At 43.2% G+C, this 21,521-nt stretch overlaps 1 protein-coding gene across 10 annotated transcripts in view; it reads right to left on the minus strand.

Annotated features, from left to right (window-relative positions):
* FAN1 (FANCD2 and FANCI associated nuclease 1) overlaps nt 1-17,640 on the minus strand; it is a 40,636-nt gene extending 22,996 nt beyond the window's left edge. For 2 of the 10 annotated variants that reach the window (XM_077939024.1, XM_077939021.1), the window contains exons 1-7: nt 17,243-17,640; nt 15,248-16,633; nt 12,907-13,047; nt 10,345-10,546; nt 7,143-7,376; nt 2,970-3,101; nt 635-743 (exon numbers count right to left, since the gene is read on the minus strand). In XM_077939024.1, coding sequence (XP_077795150.1) covers nt 635-743; nt 2,970-3,101; nt 7,143-7,376; nt 10,345-10,546; nt 12,907-13,047; nt 15,248-16,478 — 2,049 coding nt within the window. In that variant the 5' untranslated portion in view covers nt 16,479-16,633; nt 17,243-17,640. Of the gene's footprint in view, nt 1-634; nt 744-2,969; nt 3,102-7,142; nt 7,377-10,344; nt 10,547-12,906; nt 13,048-15,247; nt 16,634-16,804 lie in introns of all 10 variants that reach the window. The other 8 variants (XM_077939023.1, XM_077939019.1, XM_077939026.1 and 5 more) reach the window with 5 other exon arrangements.
* Nucleotides 17,641-21,521: the final 3,881 nt, after the last annotated feature.

Raw genomic sequence — 21,521 nt, forward strand, 5'->3', positions numbered from 1 at the left:
CTCAGGCTGCAGACCTGTGGGGCACCCTCCAGGATGCTGGCCGCCACCCCCAGGCTGTCCTGGGACACAGATTCATCAACACACAGGCAAACAGAACAGCTGTCCGTCTTCACCTTCTTCTCTATACTAATCCAAGAGACAGCGGGCTGCCTACATTAAATATGCCCTCGTTGGCCAGGCACAGTGGCTCACACCTATAATCTCTACACTTCAGGCCCCCCACTTCAAAGCATCAGAGGTCAAGGTGGGCAAATCACTTGAGCCCAGGAGTTGGAGATCAGCCTGAGCAACATGGTGAAACCTCACCTCTACTAAAAATACAAAAATAAGGCAGGCATGGTGGTGCATGCCTATAGTCCCAGCTGCTCAGGAGGCTGAGGCAGGAGGATGACTTGAGCCGGGGAGGTAGAGGCTGCAGTAAGCTGAACCATGCCACTGCACCCCAGCCTAGGTGAAGAGTGAGACCCTGTCTCAAAAAGACAAAACAAAACAAATATGCCTCCCTTATATTACTGTGTGCTAACCAAATAAGTAGAAAACGCTGATCCCGACAGCTGTCCCTTATGTGCTTAATGCCGTCAAATCAGTAATGGGGCACGGGGGAGGGGAGGGGGACAGGGACCTGTGCTCTAACCTCATACATGTGAAGTCTCTGCAGTATTTCCACAAACAGAGACAAAATCCTTGTATAAATCCACCCAACAGTAAAACACCGCAGAAAGAGTGGCAAATCTTCGTGGCATCTAAAATGAAGACATATACCAGGAGTTTAATAATTTGGTTCATTTGTTATAAGACAATAATAAGAAGTGACAAAGACTGAATTCCTATCTTTTAAAAAGATACATTCTAAATAACTTTCAGTTGTGTACAATTTTCTACACCACAAACCTACATTCTCACAGCCAGCTGCCACGTCCTAGGTCACTCAGACAGTGGAGGAAGATGAGAACTAGTCATTCTAAACCAGGGTCAGCGAACTCCGGCCCACAGCCAAACCCAGGGCCTGCCACCTGATTTTCTACGTCCTGCAAACTAAGAATGATTTTTACGTTTTTAAATTGTTAAAATAAATCCAAGAGAATAATACACTTTGGTAGACGAAAATTATATGGAAACCCAAATCCGATGTCCACAAATGAAGTTAACTGGAACACAGCCAGGCTCATTCATTTGCATACATACTTCTTGTGGCTGCTTTTGCGCTACAACAGCAGAGTAAATTTGGTGCCACAGAGACCATACGGCCTGCAAAGCCTAAAATATTCACTATGTGACCTTTTACAGAAGTTTATCAACCTCTGTTTATAGTAATCTAACTTCCTGTGATTTTTAAGTCAATATTATTTCTTTATAAATATACAGTTGACCCCTGGACAACATGGGTTTAAACTGCATGGCTCCACTTACATGCAGATTTTCTTCTGCCTCTGCCAACCCTGAGGCAGCAAGACCAACCCCTCCTCTTCCTCCTCCTCTGCAGCCTGCTCAATGTGAAGATAACAAGGATAAAGGCCTTCATGATGATCCACTTCCACTTAATGAACAGTGAATATGTTTTCTCTTCCTTATGATTTTTTTTTTTTTTGAGATGGAGTCTCACTCTGTCACCCAGGCTGAAGTGCGGTGGCGCGATCTCGGCTCACTGCAACCTCTGTCTCCCAAGTTCATGTGATTCTCCTGCCTGAGCCTCCTGAGTAGCTGGGATTACAGGCACCTGCCACAACACCCAGCTAATTTTTGTATTTTTAGTAGAGACGAGGTTTCACCATGTTGGCCAGGCTAGTCTCGAACTCCTGACCCACCTCGGCCTCCCAAAGTGCTGGGATTACAGGCATGAGCCACCACGCCCAGCCCCTTATTTTTTATTTTATTTATTTATTTATTTATTTGAGACAGAGTTTTGCTCGTTGCCCAGACTGGAGTGCAAGGGCGTGATCTCACCACAACCTCTACCTCCTGGGTTCAAGCGATTCTCCAGCCTCAGCCTCCTGAGTAGCTGGGATTACAGGCAGGTGCCACCGGGCCCGGCTAATTTTGTATTTTTAGTAGAGACGAAGTTTCTCTATGTTGGTCAGGCTGATCTCGAACTCCTGACCTCAGGTGATCCGCCCGCCTCAGTCTGCCAGAGTGCTGGGATTATAGGTGTGAGCCACCGTGCCAGCCCCCTTATGATTTTTTTAATAACACATTCTTTTCCCTAGCTTACTTCATTATAAGAATACAGCATATAATACGTGTACCATATCCAATGTGTGTTAATTGACTATGTAATCGGTAGGGCTTCCAGTCAACAGTAAGCTATTAATTAAGTAGTGCGAAAGTCAAATGTTACATACAGATTCTTGACTGTCTGAGGGGTCGGTACCCCAACCCCTGCGTTATTCAAGGATCAACTGTATATCCTAAATGATTTTTTGAAAGTGGCATCTGAAAATACTAATTTTTCTCATCACTATGTAACAACAAAGGAAAAAATGTCTTAAATATTGAAGATGTTTACCATTTTCAAACAAGATAAAAGATCATGTGCTGTGTGCCTGGAACTCTGAAGTTCGCTTGAGCTGTCTTTTGCAGAGTTTGTAACACCTACTTGAATGTCCTTCAGAAGAACACACCTACCATGCTTCCCACATTCGTCCTGCTACTGGCTTCCCTCACGTTTCAGTTCAGCTCACCAGTACTCAGGGAGGCCAACACCCCTACAGATGGCATGCGACAAGCCAAGTATGGGGTTGGCATGTGTGTTGCCCAGGGATCTGAGTTATATCAAATTCACTTTAAACCTTCAGACATTTCCTTCTATGGCACACAGCACTTTCACTCTAGGCAAAGCGGGTACAAAATTCAATTCCACAGCTGGTTTAACCACAGAGCAAAAGGAGTACATTCTTCATGAAGAAAGCTACTGTGTTTGGAACAACCTGGTCAATGTATAAATTTTGGCAGGCACCTAGAAAAACTCTCACCTCAGAGAAGGGTGGTTTTTCAGTCTGTTCCAATCCCTTTTTGCACACTGAGCGAGCTCCTTAGCTTCTTCCCAGTTCCCGTTGGCCATTGCGGAAGAAATGTCACTCAGCATGTGCGTGGCTGCTGCATATCTGGAGGAAAATGCCATCCAAGTTCCAAATAAGAATAAGCATTCCCATAGAATGACCACATCCTAGCCACTAGATCTCACTCTGAAAGGCAGAAGTGTGTTTTTTAAAATATGAGGGCCACTTAAATTTTATTCTAGTAATAATTTCTCTTAACTAGATCACTGGAGTGGCCCAGAACGGATACAGAAAGCCCAAGTGGAAAGATAAAAACATTTGTGCTGTATCATTACATAACATGTTCCATTCTATCAATGTGATATGGATCAGCTCATCCTTCCTGATTCTGGCACTCATCCATTCACTCATTCAACAATGTGACAGCAAACATGTAAGCGACGTCAGAATTACAGTCAGATGTAGATCTGATGATTTAATCATTTACAATCAGAGCCAGCCAGAGGGGATGCTGCCCAAGCTAAAAGGATTACCTGGAATATTTCAAAATAACTAAGGGATGCTCTTTGGGAGATGGCAATGCTGAAATGTTACAACTTAGCTTAAGAAAGACAATTTTTCATCGCTCCTTTAGCTACCAAAACACAAAGACATTTGACCAGCAAATTCTGTTAACAGTTTGAGTACATGTTCATTGTATTTTGGTCTCATATCTAAAAGAAAAGCCTAAAGCACATAATATCAGTATGTACAAACACTGTAAAGTAAGAGTAAAGAAACTGCCTCCAAATGTCAAATTTTGCTCACAAATTCTTAGATCTAATTCTTTTATAATACGCTGCTCATTCAGTTCCATGGCTTCAAACACTGTCCATATCCCACTGACTCTCAAAATGTTGACTTTTTCCAGGCCGGACCCATTCCCTGAGCTCCTGACGGCAAGTCCAATGCCACACACGACAGCTTCAACCAAACAGCTGAAGAGCACCCCACACACTGACGCCTCCAGCACCAATCCCCCTCAGTGGATGGCGCTCCACCCAAGGCAAACACCAGAGCCATCCTTGATCCACTCCTCTCCTTCTCGCCCACATCAGGATCAAGTCTTGTCTTTTCTGCTTCCAAACCGCCTCACACACATTCACTTCTCTCCACTGCCGCTGCCACCAACCCAGTCCTGGCCACCCCCCCAATCTTAGCCAGGGGTCTCCTGAGTTCCTCCAACTCAGCAAGCTCTCTCCTGCCTCAGGGCCTGTGCTATCTCGTGGCCGGGACACAGGCGCCCAGACCCTGACACGGCTACCTCATTCTCATCCTCAAGTCCCACTTCAAATGTCACCTTCTCCAGGGCCACTCTGTCGATAAAGAACTTCCCCAGCCTGCCTCTCAATTATCACAGCACTTCTCACACACTTGAAATATTGTTTATTTTCTATCTCCCCAGGGAAACATAGCCCCATGACGGCAGGCTCTCTCTTGTGCACTGCTACAACCCCTAACCAAGTCACATAATAGGTACTCAACACTCATTTGTACTGAATGAATGAGAAAAATTTTAAAAGGATAAATTATCTCAAGTACAGAGGTAGACAACAAGGGTTTCCTGGCCAGGTATCACATTACCAGATATTGTATACTATTACCTTTCCAGAAGTCAATTAAATCCAGTTTCATTTACATGTTAAGGCCCTCTGCTTAACCAAGGGAGTTTTCATTATTTTTATTATTTACAGCACACTTACTTTCTAGAAAGAATGAGATGCCTTTTAAACTTGTCAACCGTGGTTTTGTCATAGAACTTGGGTATAACATTAATAATGACAATTAAAATAATAATGAACATGTAGTAGGCATTCCTCAAGGCCAGGCTCTAAGCACTTCCCATTCACCCCACCCATGTCTATAAAAATATACTATTATTCTCCACATTTGACAGATGAGGAAACTGAGGCACGGGGTGGGTTCACAGTTCATTGGTATAGAAACTGGAACTTGGCTTCAGAGTATACATTCTCACAAGCCAGAAAAACATAAAGCCAATAAAAACAAAAAAGGTAAAGAAGATATGAGACAACTGAAAACAGGGTAAGAAGAAATAGTCTTATTAGAGATTTTTACTAAAAAAGTTATTCCAATTGAACACAAATAAGATACTGAGCTTCCTGACAGCTAAGGTAAAATGGGCAAAATCAGATTATACTGACGCTGCTGTGATCCAAAAATTTCAGTAACTTACTTCTTAAAGCACATGGCTTTCCTAGAAACACTTCAAGGACTTTCCTAAAAGCAAATATCAGAATCAATTTTGGTTAAATTTGAGTCAGAAATCCAAATCAAGAATCAAAAGTGACATTTTGGGAAATCCAAATTAATTGTTTTTATCAAAGGTTTTTTTTTTTAAGGAAATTCATTTTTTTTCTGTAAGACCTACACTATTCTTTCTTTTCAAAACCTGCTTTTTAATACTGTAATCCCATTATTTGTCTGGCATCTATTATTATTCTTAATTAACATAAAATTGCACATATTTATGTGGCACAGTATGATGATACTTCAATGCATATATGCAATGTATAATGATCAAATTAGGGTAATTAGCATATCCAGCACCTCAAACTTTTCAAAAAATGTTTTAGAGATGGGGTCTCATTATATTGCCTGGGCTAGTCCTGAATTTCTGGACTCAAGTGACCCTCCTGCCCCAGCCTCCCGAGTGGCTAGAAATATAGGCATGTGTTGCCATACCAGGCATTGCCTCAAACATTTATCATTTCTTTGTGTTGGGAATATTCTAAATCCATTCTTCTATTTAAAAATATATAATAAACTGTTGTTATAGTCATCCTACACTGCTACAGAACAAAAGAACTTATTCCTTCTATCTAGCTGCACTTTTGTGTCTGTTAAGCAACCTTTCCCTGTCCCCCTCCCCTCTATCCTTCCCAGCCTCTGGGAACCACTATTCTACTCTCTACTTCTGTGAGATCCACATTTTTACCTCTCACATATGAGTGAGAACATGCAGTATTTGTCTTTCTGTGCCTGGCTTATTTCACATAACATACTGTCCTCTGAGCTCATCCATGTTGCCACCATGAGAGAATTTCATTCTTTTTTATGGCTCAATAGTGCTCCATTGTGTATATATACCACATTGTTTTAATCCATTCATCCACTGATGGACACTTAGGTTGATTCCACATCTTGGCTATTGTGAATAGACTGCAATAAACATAGGAGTACAGATATTTCTTCAATATACCAATTTCTTTTCCTTTGGGTATATACCCAGTAGTGGGATTAGTGGATCACATGGTAGTTCTTTTAGTTCAGAAACCACTTTTATTGGACAAACCAAATTTTCAGTAAATCCATGTGCCAATATAAATTAGTGAAAATTTCTAATATCATCTGTATATCTAATTATCATATGTATGATATACAAGTCATTAATAGCTTTACCTAAAGTGTTATTAATAAGAAAACATTCATCTTCAGTCTTGTTCATACCAACAACATATTCATAAGCCAAGTCTGTTAAAATGTCTGTGTCAAAAAATACAGGCCAAGGGCGGTGGCTCATGTCTATAATCCCAGCACTTTGGGAGGCCAAGGTGGGCTGACTGCTTGAGTCCAGGAATTTGAGACCAGCCTGGGCAACATGGTGAAACTCCATCTCTACCAAAAAAATACAAAAACTAGCTGAGTGTGCTGGCATGTGCCTGTGGTCCCAGCTACTTGGGAGGCTGAGGTAGGAGGATCACTTGGGCCCAGGAGGTCGAGGCTACAGTGAGCCATGATCATGCCACCGCACTCCAGCCTGGGCGAAATCCTGTCTTAAATCAAAACAAACAAACAAACAAAAAATACTCCCTTCCAAAGGTACTTGGAAACATAAACCAGAGAAAGTTTTTGTAGTTCTAATTCAAAATTCCTTGGGTTTTGGCAACCATAATCTCAGCACACTTCTACATTTTCCCTATAGTCATAGAAATGTATATAAGTGGGGCAAAAAGTGATTAAAAACTGTTTTGGCTGTGGACTTATGTCCAAATGTTTCTATTTTGGCTGGAAAAAAATAATAAAACCTTTTACTATATTGTGAAATACACATATAGATATCATAGTGAGCTAACATCATCTTACCTGATAAGATCATCTCTGTCTTGGAAGATTTGGGTTTTCCGATTGATGGTGTAAGTCGGAAACTCCATTCGGCCAAGGTTGACCAACAGGACCGTTGAAAGCTGTCCCTGACCTCCACAAGCGGCGTCTTCATCCTCCATGGAGTCGGTCAACGAAAACAACAGCAAGATCCGGGAAAACACAGCCCTGGGGCCTTTACAGATTCGTATTGACTGTCCAGCCAAGGCTTTGGCTCTGAAAAATGTACAATGTAGAAACAACTTTTAGCTCTTTAAGCATTTGGATGTCAGATTTTACAAATTATTTTCATCTAAAATAAAGAGAAATGACATTCACTATTTTAAACACTGGAGCATTACTTAACTGCTCTGGGACTGAGAGCTCACCCAGGGATACACAGGAGTAAATGAATGTACATCTCCAAATGGTTCCACTCATGGTTTTGCTTCCTCAGCCACAAAGTAGGATGGGGTTTACCCTGGTCATGAGTGCTTCACATACCAGGAAATCTTTCAGAAAAGTATCACCTAGTCAACATGAAGCAATTCTCAATTTTTTACTCAAGTGATGATTTAGATTAAATAATGGTATTTCTTTAAAATGTCATTATCAAAGGCTCTGGGCAAAACATCGGATTTTGTGTACCAAGATGTGGTGCAAATGTATACACCACAGTTTGGTGCTGTTCTCTAATGCAGCAGTCAGCAACGCTTTTGGCACCAAGGAGTGGTTTCATGGAAGAGAATTTTTCCATGGACTGGGGTTGGGGGAGGTATTTTGGGATGAAACTGTTCCACTTCAGATCATCAGGCAATAGATTCTCATAAGGAATGCGCAGCCTAGATCCCTCACATGCACAGTTCACAATCGGGTTCGCATTCCTGACAGGAGGTAAAGCTCAGGAGGTCATGCTGTCTGGCACACTGCTCACCTTCTGCTGGGTGGCCCAGTTCCTAACAGGCAATGGATAATTATCTGTCCCTGGCCTGGGGCTGCAGACCCCTGCTCTAGTGTACAGAATGGTCCAGCAGCATCTCTATTCTAGGATAACACTGGAGTGAATTCAGTTCCATTCTGGATGTCTGCAAGGTGGGCTTGGAGGTCTAAATTAAACCCAGGACCATGTGGGCCCTCTGACTCTAGCAGCTTAGACACCATCAATAGCAGGGTTTTTCAGCGTCAGCACTATTGACATTTAGGCTAGATAATTCTTTGTTGTCAGGGGCTGTCCTGTAAATTCTAGGATGCTCTGCAGTGTCCTGTCCTTGGCCTCTATTCACTAGATGCCATTAGCTTCATCACCTCCAGTACTGACAACCAAAAATGTCTCCAGCTGATGCCAGATGCCCCCAGTTGAGAACCACTGGCCTAATGAAAGATGTCACACCCTCCTGGTGCAGAAGCTACTAAATCAAAAGCAGCACTGCATCCCTGAGGATGTGGGAGAGATGAGTGCCACCATCACGGAGTTGAAGGGGAAGAGGTGGGATTCCTATTACACCACCACTGAACTGAGAGCCACTCATCTACAGACTGCCCCAAAGTACCCATTTCATCCACCTCCATGCAGAGTCCCAGGGACGCCCCCAGTGGACACAGCCTCCAGCCTGGAAAAGGAAGCATTAAACGCAGAAAACTAAGCAATGACTCCTGCAACGATTAAAAAAGCATAAATAATGTGCCTTTTCCTGTCTTCATTATAACAGCAGAGTAAGAGCACCAGGCAACTGCCCTGAAATTCCACTGCTGGGCTTTACATCAGAATGAAAAAATAAAGGACAACCTTAAAGGACAGTGGTTTTTACTAGAACTAAAACAGCCTTGAGGATTCTATTTTCCTACAAGTCCAAAGTCAGTGATAAAATACATTCATCTTATTTATTTTAGCTGTTCTATGTTAAGTGTATATACCAAGAAACGGTTGCTAGTTTTTTGTTTTTTTTTTAAGATGGAGTCTCGCTCTGTCACCCAGGCTGGAGTGCAGTGGCACGATCTCAGCTCACTGCAACCTCTACCTCCCAGGTCAGGCAAGTCTCCTGCCTCAGCCCCGCAGGTAGCTGGGATTACAGCCACGTGCCACCATGCCAGGCTAATTTTTGTATTTTTAATAGAGACAGGGTTTCACCATATTGGCCAGGCTGGTCTTGAACTCCTGATCTTGTGATTCACCTGCCTCGGCCTCCCAAAGTGCTGGGATTACAGGTGTGAGCCACTGTGCCCAGCCAGAGAGCTGCTAATTTTGATGTTTACTTGCCTATAAAATGTTACATATAAGGTTAACATCAAATACTTAAGAAATACAATTAGATAAAGAAAGGACTTAGAAGACATTTAACATACCACACAGATGAGGATTCTATACTTCTCAAGTCAATTAATTACAAATATGTGATTTATTAAAGTACTTTTTAAAAATCTGTAATACAAGCTTTTTTGAAGTGTTGTATTGACGTTTTTCTTAATAATGTCTGCCTTATTATACCTATGTTTCATTAAAGATTAGTATTTATAGCACCTCCCCAACAAGGATGGGCTCATAACAACTGAAATATACCAAATAAACATAGAAAATAAATAACAACATCATTTTAAAGTGTTTTTCAAAAGCATCCTCTCATTTCATCCTCAGTGACTCCAGAGTAGTGAATTCCCAGACTAAAGTTGATATAGTTTGATTATATAAATAACATGGGCAAAAGAAATCAATTCTAAAAGTTTTTATAATTTTCAAATGAAACAGGTCAAGGGCTTCTCAAGGACAAAAGAAGCCACTCACAGTGTTTGGTAAACTGTTATGTTTACACTCATGAAAACTTGCACATTAAGACTCCCTGATTATACTTTGTTTAGTAAACAAAAACTTTACTAAAATAAAAATTTGACTTAATAGTTTAGCCTAAAATCCTGTAAGAATCACTTAAAACTGTATTTTTCTCAGAAAATAAAATAATAGAATTTACCAAAGGCCCCACTGCCTTCTGATTTTTCTTGGTCATGGAAATTAACACAGTGTTATGACAAAAATTTTGAATAATAACCCAAGAAAGAATCCAGGCTATTGCAATTAAGACTTTTCCGGCCTTCTCAATCTAATTGCAACTGAAATATACAATTACAGTTAAACCAAGTATACAATCTACTGTAAGTTAATATGTGCTATCAACATTTTAAACGTTTTTACTGTAACGATAGCCAACAAAACCTTTTTAAAATCACTGCACCAATTCCAGGCTTATTCTTGCCCCAAGTGCAGACTGAACGCTGTTTGGCCAATTTGAGAAAGGCGTCCACCAGCTGCTGTTTCTGTCCATTGGGATTCACCAAATGGAAGGTCTTGGCCAGGGATTTTAGTTCAGGAGCAGAAAGGAGTTCAAGCACTTCAGAGAGTTCTTGCAACTCAGATTCTGAAATGGTTAAAAAAAAAAAAAAAAAATTTTTTTAATTTTACTATTTTCTAGCTTAATTTCCCTTAGTTAGATGAAAATAAAATGAAATTCTACTAAGAAAATTTTAATTAGTTGCCCAAAACAATCATTAAATGTGGAATTATTAACATATTAATAATGCTATCATATCTCTTAAAAAGGGTTATCGAATAATAGAATTTCTCACTAAAATCTAAAGGAAAATGTGACTAAAATAAAGGCACACATGGATAGCCATTATGGTTTGGGCATCTCAACACTTGCTTGGAATATATACTCCCTGCCTTTCTCTTCACGAAACCCCTACAAAACGGGACCTCTCAAACCAGGTCAGAGAAACTGAGCATCAGCCCTCTTCTTCCCACAAGAGCCTCTCTTGCCCACTCGGCATTCGTGAGCCTGTTTGGCTACTGTGGGCCCCGACACCAACCTTGGCCTAGGAATTCGGCTCAGTCAGACTTCACTGGTCTTTGCCTTCAAGGCTTCACAGTTTAGGGCAGTGCCTTCTTCCCCCATTCAGCAAATATTTATTGGGTGTACACTGTCTGCCTGGTAATGTTCTAAGGTCCCGGGCATGCTACAGTGAAAGAAATCCCATCCACAGGAGCTAGCTTCCCAGCATAATAATTAAATGAATAGGCATATTTTTCAGGTGGTAATAACCGCTCTAAAGAAAAACACAACTTGGGGAGGCAAACCGAAGCTGGCAGGAGGCTGGCTGTATTTCACATTGTACAGTCAGGCAAACCTCTGACGAGGCGACACCACGCAGAGGTGAAGGAGGACTCTGCCACGTGGCCACGTGGTAGAAACTGACCTGGGTGGAGGGGAAAGTGCAAGGCTCTGACACAGGAATGCGCTCATGCTGGTGAAGAACACTGAGGGCTGGGTGGCCATGGCAGAGAGCGAGAGGGACAGCCAGAGCCAGGCCCCACAGGGCTGGAGCATGGGTGGGACTTGCACTTGACTGAGTGCCACAGTGAGCCACCAGAATCCTGGTTTTGTTGCTCATTTGAAGGTAAGTCAAGGCTCACCCACAGCAGTCACTTGGCATGCCTGTCAGACATATGAATTTATGGAATCTGCACATTTTCCAAGTTGGGTGGGGACTGAGTATCAAGTCCCCAGGTGACCCTGCTGGCACTGATGTGTGGGAAGCGCTGCTCTGCAGAGGGTCCTGTGTCCCACCACTAACCGTTCACATCCAAGCTCCTTCACTGAGCTTTTATGCCTCTCCCGCAACTTTCCCCATCCCACCCCACCCCATCCGGCCCCACCCTAACAATCACCCTAACACACTTCCTGCTCACTTCGCTTCATCCCACTTACTGCTCCCCACAACAAACTCTGCCCCAAAGAAACCATCTGGCTGATTTGCTTATTTTGGTCTAAAATGTCGGCAACTTGAACCGAAGGCTCACATTTCCCTTTCCTAATACAGTACAATTTTGTGCCCAGTACCTGGGTAGGTACTTAATGAATGCTACTGACAAGACAACGAAAGGTATCACTGCAGAAGGCAGAGTCTCCTTAGTGTTCACACAGGCTTAAAGCAATTCGACAACGCTTCAGGCAATCAGCATAATCGAAGAGCTGTCTGTGTGTGAACGGGGCGGGGGGCAGATGAAGTACTCCGAGGCAATACTGGTTTCAAACAACCAGCTTTATTCTATCATAAAGATGAGGACGCTGACTAAGATGAGTCAAGTTCTTGCTGGAAGGAGAGTGCCAAGAAGGGATGTATTTTTTCTTTTTTTTTTTGAGACGGAGTTTCACTCTGGTTGCCCGAGCTGTAGTGCAATGGTGCAATCTCGGCTCACCACAACTTGAACTCGCCTCCCGGGTTCAAGTGATTCTCCTGCCGCAGCCTCCCAAGCAGCTGGGATTACAGGCCTGCGCCACCATACCTGGCTAATTTTGTATTTTTAGTAGAGACGGAGTTTCTCCATGTTGGTCAGACTGGTCTCGAACTCCCAACCTCACGTGATCCACCTGCCTCGGCCTCCCAAAGTGCTGGGATTACAGGCATGAGCCACTGTGCCCGGCCGGGATGTATTTCTTCTGTGGCACACACCCATGTCTATCTCTAGGTGATTTTCGTTCTAAACCTGCCACAGTCCAGAAAACAGCAGCAGACCACCTTTCATTATTCTAGTATTCTTAACTCAGGCTAAGAATGGCTTTAGCATTATATGAATAATTAGATTAAAAATTCAATTAAAAAATAGTAAGTTACCAGGCACCACCCAGGGGAGGGCACCATAATACTGCCACCATTCTGCAGAAGCTCAGTTCTTCAGATCATATTTGCATTTCACATTTCCTTCTACTAGTCATACCTGTCTGTAGAAAGCCTGCATTCTTCAATTCTTCAATCACAGGTGTTAAGTCTGAGGCAATCTCTTCATATTCTAATTTAGTCATCTTAATCCAGCTTAATTTACGTTGAAAGAGCCTTACATATAACTTCTGACCAGTAACTGCAATAAAGTTAAGAAAAACGTTGAAAATCACTACATTTACCTTTTAAACCTAAGGTGAGTAAATGTACTATTTAGAAATACACATACGCTTACCACATGTATAAGGCCATCATTTTATGGTATAAACCATTTTGAAAGTACATTTAAAAATTTGGTAACAATTATTGGCCATTTTAAAACTTCTAAAATCAAGTTCCCCCTTTTCTAGCCATCAACATTTCTACTCCCTCAGAAAAGCCCTAACCAGAATTCTTATTTTGTTCTCCACTCTTAGCTTAATATGCATTATTCTGATTTAATTGAAAATAATCTGAAATAATTTTCCAAAAAAAAAATGTCTAGCTTCAGTAGGGCAGTCATCTCTAACCCAGCAATCTTGACCAAGCTTCCTAATTAACCTGTTTGGTTTCAATCTCCCTATTACCCAGATTATCTTTAAATTTCGGCCAACTCTAAAATGGTTTAATTGTATTTTGAAAATTTCCAACATTTATTTTCCTTTCTTCTTTAAAAAGGCAAAATTGACCTGTCATGATGGCTCATGCTGGTGGGTTTTTTGTTTGTTTGTTTGTTTCTTTGTTTTTGAGATGGAGTTTTGCTCGTTGCCCAGGCTGGAGTGCAATGGTGCAGTCTCAGCTCACTGCAACTTCTGCCTCCCAGGTTCAAGCAATTCTCCTGTATCAACTTCCCAAATAGCTGGGATTACAGGTGCCCGCCACCATGCCCGGCTAATTTTTGTATTTTTAGTAGAGACAGGGTTTCACCATGTTGGTCAGGCTAGTCTCGAACTCCTGACCTCTGGCCATCTACCCACCTCGGCCTCCCAAAGTGCTGGGATTACAGGAGCGAGCCACCACACCCAGCCTATGGCTCATGCTTGTAATCCCAGTGCTTTGGGAGGCTGAGGCAGGAGGTTCGCTTAGGACCAAGAGTTCAAGGTCACAGTGAGCTATGATTACACCACTGCACTCCAGCCTGGGTGACAGACAGAAACCCTGTCTCTAAAAGAACTTAAAAATAAAAAAATAAAAAGGCAAAAACAATTAGCAGTAATTATTTCTACACACCAACAGATTGTACATGATTCTCCATTGAGTGCAAGACACAAGCATATGCAGGACTTGCACTAGGAAAACTGTTCCTATTTCTCAATTACATGGAAGCACAGAACCACCAATCACTGAAATACTCACAGGAATGCAATCAGCACCCAACCAAAGATCTGTGACTAGTTTGGATAGAAAAGCCGATGTGCTATTATGTCCATCTTCTGGTGAGAACAGCAGAAGTAGAGATGCAAGTGGATACTACACACAGCTGTGCCCAGAGAATTATTGTTAAAAAGTAACACAAGGAATACCGTAATTCCACTGTGCGAATTTAAAACAAAAATCCTTCTCTTAAACATTAATAGTAATGTTTAGGATTCTTCTCTTTTTTTATCTACTGAGGAGTCACACATGGCTGCATTTTACTAAAGGACAGTGAGACCACCACGTTTTTCCTGCCCTCAGGGACATGGTTCCACAGAGCCATCATGGCCCTCTGAATAACACTGTAAGGACACAAGGGTGGCTTTTACTACAAACCTGCACTACTGGCTTGGAGCCACCCCTGGCTGCCAAGGACTTGAGGCATAGACTAATATTTGTAATGTACCAATTTCAGCTTGAAAGTTTCCATTTCCTCCACACCCTGTCTTTAAAAGGCACAGTCCATGAATCTAAAATGTTGTTGGGAGAAAGAAAACATGCCTCAGGTTAGTTTGTTCTTTCCTGTATTGTATTTTATTCTACTTTCATCTTTGAGGACAACAAAACAACCTAATGGGAAGCCTGATTACACGCTCAAAATGCAAACTCTGCTTTTCTCAGTCACATTGTATTGTTTTTTTTTAAGCTGGAAAAGGTGGTTTTATAACTAACAAATGTACCTATAAACGAAAAACAGCTGCTTCCAATGTAACCAAAGTTCAGCAGGAGTAAACATCACCTGGGACAAAATCCTGTCTCTTTTCCATGCATCCCTCTCAATAAAACCTTCGAGTATGCTCCGACTGCCATCAACACTCCCACAGGGTACTCACAACACCACAGTGACTCCTTGCGGTCACTAGATTACTGCCCATCACACCATGCCCCAATCAGAGCAGCAAAAGGGGAATGAACACTTGAAAACAAACACGTGCGGAAGATACCTGATAACTGATAAAATTGAGTTATGATTCCCTTCTCCTGCTCATCAAAGAGCATCATATCATCTTCATTCTCAAGTACGGTTTTCAGCACCACAAGGAAACTCCGAAGGTAGTAAGGATGACCAGTTGTTTGACCGGGACCATTGCAGCTTGACCCCTGCTCCAAAGGAATGCTGCAAGGGATATCACTGTTTAAGCAACTGTTATCCTGCAAAGGAGGTTCTTGGATGTTACTCCATGCAGAAGCATCATCTGCAGAACTATGAGATTTTGCCTCTGAATCTGACAGCTGCATTTTAGCTTCTGAAGCAACAGTCATTTTTACTTCTTCACGACATGCCTCACGTTTTTCAACCACTCCTTGGATACACTCTTGCTTTACAAGACTGTCTTCTGAAGTAGACTTTAATGTATTCCCAAGAGTGAAATCTGGTGAAAATAATATGATTGCATTATCTGAGAAGCCAGGGCTGAGGGCTGATTTCTCACATTCCTGGGTAGCCTTTAGGTTTTTGGCTTCCATTATTTTACTTCCCCTTATCATATGTTCGGGAATACACTCTTCCTTCAGAGAATCACATACAAACACGTTTTCTTTTTGAGAACTGTTCTGCAAAATTTGATCCTCGTCCTCAATTTCTGAAGAGTTATCAACCAGGCTCTTATCAACTGTGGATCTGGAACTCTGTGGACTAGAACCGGCAAATTCTTCATCCTTATCTATTGATTTTTTAGCCTTTACGTATTTTCTGGACAATTTAGATGCTAGGCTTCCCAAACAAATGACTTTCACACTACGATTTCTCAGCGTATCTTGATGTTTGCACACCACACCATCCTTACTTTTAAAGTAGGGACTGGTCTTCTGCTTTGCGTCCATTTTTGCTGAATCGCTTTGGCCAGGGGTTAAATTTCTCTTTGGTGGTGGTGACTTCTTTGGTGTTACATCTTCTAAGGTAACACTGGTTAAATCTACTGTAGACACATTTGAATTTATTAAGCCCACCTGCCCTGGATCCACTTGAACGAAGTCACTGTTAGCACACATTTCATCAAGGTGCCGGTTTAAGTCATATCTAGGCACCATTTTACTGCAAACGGGGCAGGCAAGTTTAGCAGGTGGTACATTGTTAAAACACGAAATAATAGAATTAGATGCTTTTTTCTTATTCTTGCTGATTGATAAGCTTCTACGAGGCCTTTTTTTGTCAGGAGGTTTCCCTTCTGACATCACGAGTATTAGAAAAACTGGATGTTCTGAGCAATAAAACACAGGATATTTACGGTGAAAGATAGCAATGGTTTACTTTTACTTTCTTGACTTGCAATCACCAAAAGTGGGATTCTATGTGACCTCATGTTACTCGTCTAGACAATTTCTTCTTCCTACAAGAAGAAACATATGAATTAAAACACTTCTATGAATTCAACAAGGGGAAAAATGAACTCTGAAACGTGGAAGAGCAAGGTCTCCTGGAATGAAGAGACAACCCTGAGCGTGAGACAGAAGCCCAAACCCCTCCGACAAGCTCTGTACGCGATCTTAGGGTCCCTTACCATAAAATGACATAGCCGGGCTTGTAAGGCTAATTTCTAGGACATCTTTAAGACCTAAAACTATCCGTTTCTAAAAAGGGACAATTTGACCACTTCAGACCCTTTATAAGACTACCGTATGAGTAACTTTTTCTGAGTGTGATGGAGAATATCAGCGCGTGGCCCAGGGTGATGCCCGCCCCACAGGCCGGCGCAGATGAAACGCCCCAGCCCCGGGCAGCTGCGCCCGCGCCGCCTGCCACCACCGCCGGCCTCTGCTGCGGAGCCGAGGCCCCGGCCAGCACGGCGGGCGCTGCAGGGCCAAGGCCGCGCACCTGGGGCCACGCGACTGAGCCCGAGCCACCCTCCCTGCTCCCTCGGGCCCGGCTGCCCTCGCGTCCTCCTTCCCTCGGTGCCCTGTCGCCCAAGATCCCCGCGCGGCCACCGCGCACCTCCCACCTGGCTCCGCGCGCCGGCGCTTCCAGACATTCCCAGCCGATCCCCGCGTCTCGCTTCCACAGGCTTAGCAAGTGGAGGCTCGAGTGATCGATCTCCTTTCCTTTCCACGTTTAAAGGCTCCCATACCTTAGGTGGCGGAGGCGGGCTGAGCCTTGGAGCGGAAACCCAGCTGCCTCCTTCCTTTCCCGCCCGCAGAGGCAGGCGCCTGTGCGTCCCCGCACGCCTTTTGTGCTGCTGTGCACTCTGAGACTTCTCTCCCCAGTCGGTGGGAAGGGCGAGCAGGCTAAACTTGTTTGTTGCGGGAGCAGTCAGTGTCAAAGCGAGCAAACAGCCCCCTGCGAGAAGGCGGGCGACTTCTGCAACCAACACGTGGAACTCTACTTAGGCTGACTCCTGCCAATCAGAGAGAGGGAGTTTCAGCTGGAAAACCACTGAGCTGGGTTTTCCAAAAGATAGTACTAATCACCGGTTATCTGATTCCCTTGAAATAATCAAGAACCAAGAAATAAAAGGTAGCGATTAGGAAGTGATGCGTCTTGGGTATTTATAACTTCTCTTTTTAATGTAATTTATTTGTAAGGTTATATAATTTATTTAACTTTTAATAATGGCTGTGTTTAACAGCTGAAAATATTATTATTTTTTTTTTAGACGGAGTCTCGTTCTGTCTCTGTCGCCCAGGCTGGAGTGCAGTGGCGATCTCAGCTCACTGCAAGCTCCACCGCCCGGGTTCACGTCATTTTCCTGCCTCAGCCTCCCGAGTAGCTGGGAGCACAGGCGCCCACCACCACGTCCGGCTAATTTTTTGTATTTTTAGTAGAGACAGGGTTTCGCTGTGTTAGCCAGGATGGTCTCGATCTTTTGACCTCGTGATCCGCCCGCCTCAGCCTCCCAAAGTGCTGGGATTATAGGCGTGAGCCACCCCGCCCGGCCTAACAGCTGAAAATTTAACAATCAGCCCTGAAGCACTGACACCAGCGTGTTCCAGCCCACCGTGAATGACCTAGAATGCAAGCTTCTTGAGATCAGGCGGTTGTGTTTGTTGCCTTTGGTTGTGTTTGTTGCCTTTACTATAACATCGCTGCTGCCTGCAGCAGTGGCTAGCGTTGTGTAATTATTCATAAATATACATTGAATGAGTGCATAAATGAGCAAACTGAAGAGAATAAGGACATAAATAGGGAGTTCATTAACAAGAATGTATTGATTGCCTACCTCATTCCGGGTAACATTTTAGATGCTGAAAATATGTGGCAGTGAATGATGAGGAATGGGAGGAAATTCTTCCTTGGAGGGAGGGGAAGTCGTCATGAAGGATACATTCTGGTGGAAGAAGATAGAGAAATATAAAAAGTGAACTGTGTGGTGAAATCGAAGACGAGTAAAGCCAGAAACATCTTAGGGGTGAGAGGGTTACAAATTGAAAGAGTGGTAAGGAAAGGCCTCACTGACAAGATGACATTTGAAGATTGACATTGGCCTGAAGGAGGTAATGGTGTGGACCAAGAGAAGGCCATGGTAGTCCAGGAAACAGCAACAGCACATGTAAAAGCCCTGAGGCAGAAGATTGTCTAGCGGACTCTAAGAACACCAAGGAGGCAGAAGAAAGCAAAGCCAGGGAGGCAGCAGAGAGCCAGACCATGGAGGGCAAGTGTTAGCCAATTTGTTCTGTAAAGGGCCAGGTAATAAATGTTTGAGGCTTTTGGGACCATGTGGCCTCCATCATAACTAGGCAACACAACTATTGTAGTGTGAAAGCATCTATAGACAATATGTAACATATGAGTGTGGTTTTGTTCCAATAAATTTTATTTACAAAAACAGCTGGCTAACTTGCCATCCAGCTACTTACTGTGTGTCAGCACCTGATGTATGACCCTGCAGGTCATTGTATGGATTTGAGCATTGACTCTGAGTGAGATGGGAGGAAGGGAGACAAAGATTTTGAGCATAAGCTCTAAAAGGACCCCTTTCCCTGTTGCAGTAAGAATAGAGCTTGAGGCCAGGTGCGGTGGGTCATGCCTGTAATCCCAGCACTTCGGGAGGCCGACGGATCACCTGAGGTCAGGAGTTTGAGACCAGCCTGGCCAACATGGCAAAATCCCATCTCTACTAAAAATACAAAATAAATAAATTTGCCAGGCATGGTGGCACACACCTGTAATCCCAGCTACTCGGGAGGCTGAGGCAGGAGAATCGCTTGAACCCAGGAGGTGGAGGTTACTGTGAGCCGAGATTGCACTATTGCACTCTAGCCTGGGCAACAAGAGAAAAACACCTAAAAAAAAAAAAAAAAAAAAAGAATAGAGCTAGAGCTTGGGGCACACAAGGAGGAAAGCAAGAGAGGAAGCAAGGAAAACAGAAGACTGATGCAGTAATCCAAGGAGAGATGATGGTGGCATGGGTCAGTGTGTTAGCATTGCAATTGATAAGAAATCGTCATATTCTGAATATATTTAGAAGGCTGAGCCAGCAGGATCTGCTCATGGTAAAGATGGTAAGGTACAAGAGAGGAAGAGTCAAGGGAAACTCTGAGGGCTTTGGCCTAGCAACTGGCAAGATGGAGGGGAAAGAGTAAGAGTTCAGTTTCAGACGTGTAAGTTTGAGATAATATTTAGATATTCTTGTAGACGAAAATCCTTGAATTGATTAATCAAGTCAGGTCAGGATGGAAATTAAATTTGGGAGTTGTTGGGGTTTAAATGGTATTAATATATGGGACCAAGGATTGACTGTAAATAGAGAACTAAATGGTGAGAAGACTGAGCATTCCATAACAAAAGGCAGGGCATTGAGGAGGAGCCTGCAAAGGAGACTGAGCTGGTGCAGTAGGAGGAAGAGAGAGTTGGCAGCCGGAAAACCAAGTGACTGAGGTATGACAAGGACTGAGGGGCATCAGATGCAGGCAGAGAACTGTCACGAGGTGGGGACACAGCAGAGAATGCCTTCACAGGCAATGCCCAGAGAGTCATTGGAGCAGGGCCACCCCTGAGACCCTGGACCTCTAGAGCCACCGGTGTGCAATGCCAGCCTGGGAAACCTACAGGCACAAGACCAACCAGTGAGAGCCAGGGCACAGGCTGCACCCAATAAAGCTATGGGGTTGGGGCCACCTGGACCCCTGGGGAACCAACCCTCACCCCATTGTGACTGGAAGGTGAGACATAAAGTCAAAGATTATCCTCAAGCCTCGAGATTTAATGTTGCTTGCCCTGTTGGGTTTTGGACTTACTTGGGACTAAGCTATTCCTTTCTTCTTTCCTATTTCTCCCTTTTAGAATGGGAATATCTACCATATGCCCATTCCACGATTGTATTTTGGAAGCACATAACTTGTTTGATTTCACAGCTGGAGGGAAATTAGGCTCAGGATGAATCATACTTTGTCAGTCTTACCCATATGTTTACGTGAGACTTTGGACTTAGAATTTAAAGTTGATGCTGGAACAAGATAAGATTTTGGTGGCTAGTGGGATGGAACGAATGTATTCATTTAAGAACATGAATTTGAGAAGCCAGGGACAGAACGCTATGGTCTGAATGTGTTCTTTAAAATTCATGTGTTGAAACTTAATGGACAGTGAGATATTAAGAGGTAGGACCTTTAGAGGATTAAGTCTTGAAGGCAAAGCCCTCATGGATGGGATTGGCATCCTTATGAAAGGCTTGACAGAGTGAGTTTGGTGGTTTTTGCCCTTCCACCTTCTACCAAGTGAGGACATGACAAGCAACCATCTCAAAGCAGAGAGAGCAGCTCTCACCAGACACTGAATTTCCCAGCACATTCATCTTAGACCTTCCAGCCTCCGGAACCATAAGAAATGTTTCTGTTGTTTATAAATGACCCAGTCACAGGTATTTTGTTATAGCAGCACAAATGGACAAAAACCAGTGCTTAATTTAGCCCCGTACAGCCTACCTCTACCCTGCTGCAGCCAGCTTCTGCAGTAACAGGAATGCAGAATGCAAACTTCCACAGGCTCTCCTTGACTACTGTGACTGATCCCTTGTGGATTAAAAACCAGAAGGACTTTACCTATTACTTTGGTGGAATCTTAGTCCACATTGTCTACCCATCTGGACTAAGGCTTACCACATTTCCATCAAATCAATATAAGAGCCTATCGGGCAAAAGGCAATTTTCCCTGGATGGGGAGGTTGAAACAATGAGCACTTGGTGGTCACAGAACACTCTGCAGACTGCAGTCTACATCCCTGGATGTATTGAGCTTCTATTGCTTCTAGATTCACTTCATCATAGCTGTCCTCTGCATCTGGT

This window comes from Macaca mulatta, chromosome 7 (assembly GCF_049350105.2).
Source record: "Macaca mulatta isolate MMU2019108-1 chromosome 7, T2T-MMU8v2.0, whole genome shotgun sequence".
NCBI lineage: Eukaryota > Metazoa > Chordata > Mammalia > Primates > Cercopithecidae > Macaca > Macaca mulatta.